Source organism: Sebastes fasciatus, chromosome 1 (genome assembly GCF_043250625.1).
Source record: "Sebastes fasciatus isolate fSebFas1 chromosome 1, fSebFas1.pri, whole genome shotgun sequence".
NCBI classification, from domain to species: Eukaryota; Metazoa; Chordata; class Actinopteri; order Perciformes; family Sebastidae; genus Sebastes; species Sebastes fasciatus.
In genome coordinates, this window is record NC_133795.1 from 1,078,556 (window position 1) to 1,081,126 (window position 2,571).

The window sequence follows — 2,571 nt, forward strand, 5'->3', positions numbered from 1 at the left end:
TGAAATAAATCCTGAAATAAATAAATAAGACAATAAATAAGTAAAAAATGTAAATATAAATATATAAATTACTCAATGTAGTTCAATAAATAAATAAATAAGTCAATGAAATAAATCCTGGAATAAATAAATGAGACAATACATATATTATAAATAAAAATATAAATACGCAGTACAATAAATAAATACATGTAGTTCAATGAATAAATAAATAGTTTTTTATTTAAAAAAAAACATTTTAGGACTGCTTTAATTTATTTCATGGGACTTTTACTTAATAATTCCACATTTATTTATTTAATGGGACTTTTATTTAATATCAGATTTATTTCACAGCTCTTTTTATTTCGAGGTGGTTCAGCAGATAACAAGAAAACTTTTAGTTTGGCTACGTCAGTGTGACGTCACTTCTGTAGTGTGTGTGTGTGTGTGTGTTCCAATAGTGGCCGCTAGGTGGCAGCAGAGCGTAGAGAGTCAGTGATGTCACAGCCTGAGAGACAACCACAACAACAACACATAACACTCTGCCTTTTATTGACTCCTCTACTTCATGGGATCTTTTTTTTTTTTAATTTATCCTTTGATATTGCAATATATTGTTATTAATTGTTTTTTAGTTGTTTGTTTGTTTTATTGACACAACAAACATGAATTACTTCTTTATTGTTTTCTTCCATTTACATGCATGTTCTTTTTCAATATCTATATATTGTAATTTGCTTAATGAATTGTATTTATGTATATATTTTGTTTGTTATTATTTTGTATCTGTTTTTAAATTCTTATTTATTATTGAATTGACGCTTTGGCAATATTGTTCACCTGACAGTCATGATCAATAAAGCAAAATTAATTGAATTGAGAGAGAGAGAGAGAGACCGGAAGTGAAGCTGTAGGAGAACCGGAAGTTCCCCTGTAGGAGAACCGGAAGTGCCCCTGTAGGAGAACCGGAAGTGAAGCTGTAAGAGGACCGGAAGTGCCCCTGTAGGAGAACCGGAAGTGAAGCTGTAGCAGAATAACAGCATGGCTGTAGCAGACCTCCTCAGCAGATCAGAGTTGGTGAAACAGGGAGCAGAAGCTCGGCTCTACCGGACAATGTTTCTGGGAAAGCCCACTATAGTTAAAGAAAGGTTCCGGAAACATTACAGACACCCGGAGCTGGACCAGAAGCTGACTCACCGGAGGACCGTCCAGGAGGTCCGGTCCATCCTGCGCTGCCGCCGGGCCGGTAGGTTACTATAGATACTAATATATATAATATACTATATATATAATAATATATAATATACTGACATACTGTCCATCAGACCTCTCAGTCAGGACCAGCTGCTGCTGCTCTCTGGACCCGATATACCAGAGGTCAGGGGTCAGGGGTCATCAACCTGCTGCTCTTCAGCTCCTCTCCAGTGGCCCCCTGTGGATTTATACAAAAATTAGTGGAAATTTTGTTTACATTTTCATTTTTATTGATCATTGTTGTAGGTCTACGGTACGGCGGTACGACGGTACGGCGGTACGGCGGTACGGCGGTACGGCGGTACGACGGTACGAGGTACGGCGGTACGACGGTACGGCGGTACGGCGGTACGAGGTACGGCGGTACGACGGTACGACGGTACGACGGTACGGCGGTACGGCGGTACGACGGTACGACGGTACGGCGGAGTGACGGAGTATTAGGGCCACATTGAGGGGAAAAAATACATCTGAGATTTAGAGATGCCTAAAATGTCTCTTTTGATAGTAAACATTGCTGACCCCTGACCTCTGGAGAATTACCTCATACAACCCCACTGAGAAACACCTGAACTATCCCTTTCATCACTACGGTTTAGAAATTGAACTACGGATGTATATATATTTGATTTTAAAGATTTACATCTTCAGTAGTAACCAGTGATCTTGGAGGTGAGAGCCACAGACAGAGTAGAGAAGTCAGAGAGTATTTAGAGACGCACTAACTGATGACTTTTGCATCCAACATCCAACTCATCTTCTCTTCTCTTCTCCTCAGGCATCTCTGCCCCTGTAGTGTATTTTGTGGACTACACATCCCACTGCATTTTCTTGGAGGAAATCGTTGGTTCCTCGACTTTGCGCGACCACATCGCCTCCACTCGGGGGTCCGATTCCCCTAAGGAGCTGGAGCGGCTGGCCAAGCGGGTCGGACACGTCCTGGCCAGAATGCACGACGAGGACGTCGTCCACGGAGACCTGACCACCTCCAACATGCTGCTGAGACGCGGCCCGGAGGACGGAGAGTCGGACCTGTTCCTCATCGACTTCGGCCTGAGTTACATCTCCGCCCTGCCGGAGGATAAGGGGGTGGACCTGTACGTGCTGGAGAAGGCCTTCCTCAGTACCCACCCCAACACGGAGGCGCTGTTTGAGACGCTGCTGAAGAGCTACGCCGTCTCATCCAAGAAGTCGTCAGCCGTCATTAAAAAGCTGGATGAGGTTCGGTTGAGAGGGAGGAAGAGGTCGATGGTGGGATGAAGATCCAGTACAGGGACAAACCTCTCTGGAAGTTATGTTTCTACAAATATATTATTATGATTACAAAGATGTTAC

The 2,571-nt window shown here is 42.8% G+C and overlaps 2 protein-coding genes across 3 annotated transcripts in view; one reads left to right on the forward strand and one right to left on the reverse strand.

The window, feature by feature from the left end:
- znf831 (zinc finger protein 831) overlaps nucleotides 1-2,571 on the reverse strand; it is a 123,908-nt gene that overhangs the window by 8,413 nt on the left and 112,924 nt on the right. The gene's annotated exons all lie outside the window — the stretch shown is intronic.
- Nucleotides 967-2,571, forward strand: part of tp53rk (TP53 regulating kinase) — a 1,655-nt gene continuing 50 nt past the window's right edge. The window contains exons 1-2 of the mRNA XM_074658133.1: nucleotides 967-1,228; nucleotides 2,015-2,571. The exon at nucleotides 2,015-2,571 is cut by the window's right edge and continues 50 nt beyond it. Of these exons, the coding sequence (XP_074514234.1) occupies nucleotides 1,024-1,228; nucleotides 2,015-2,496 (687 nt within the window). The 5' untranslated portion in view covers nucleotides 967-1,023 and the 3' untranslated portion in view covers nucleotides 2,497-2,571. The remainder of the gene's footprint in view (nucleotides 1,229-2,014) is intronic.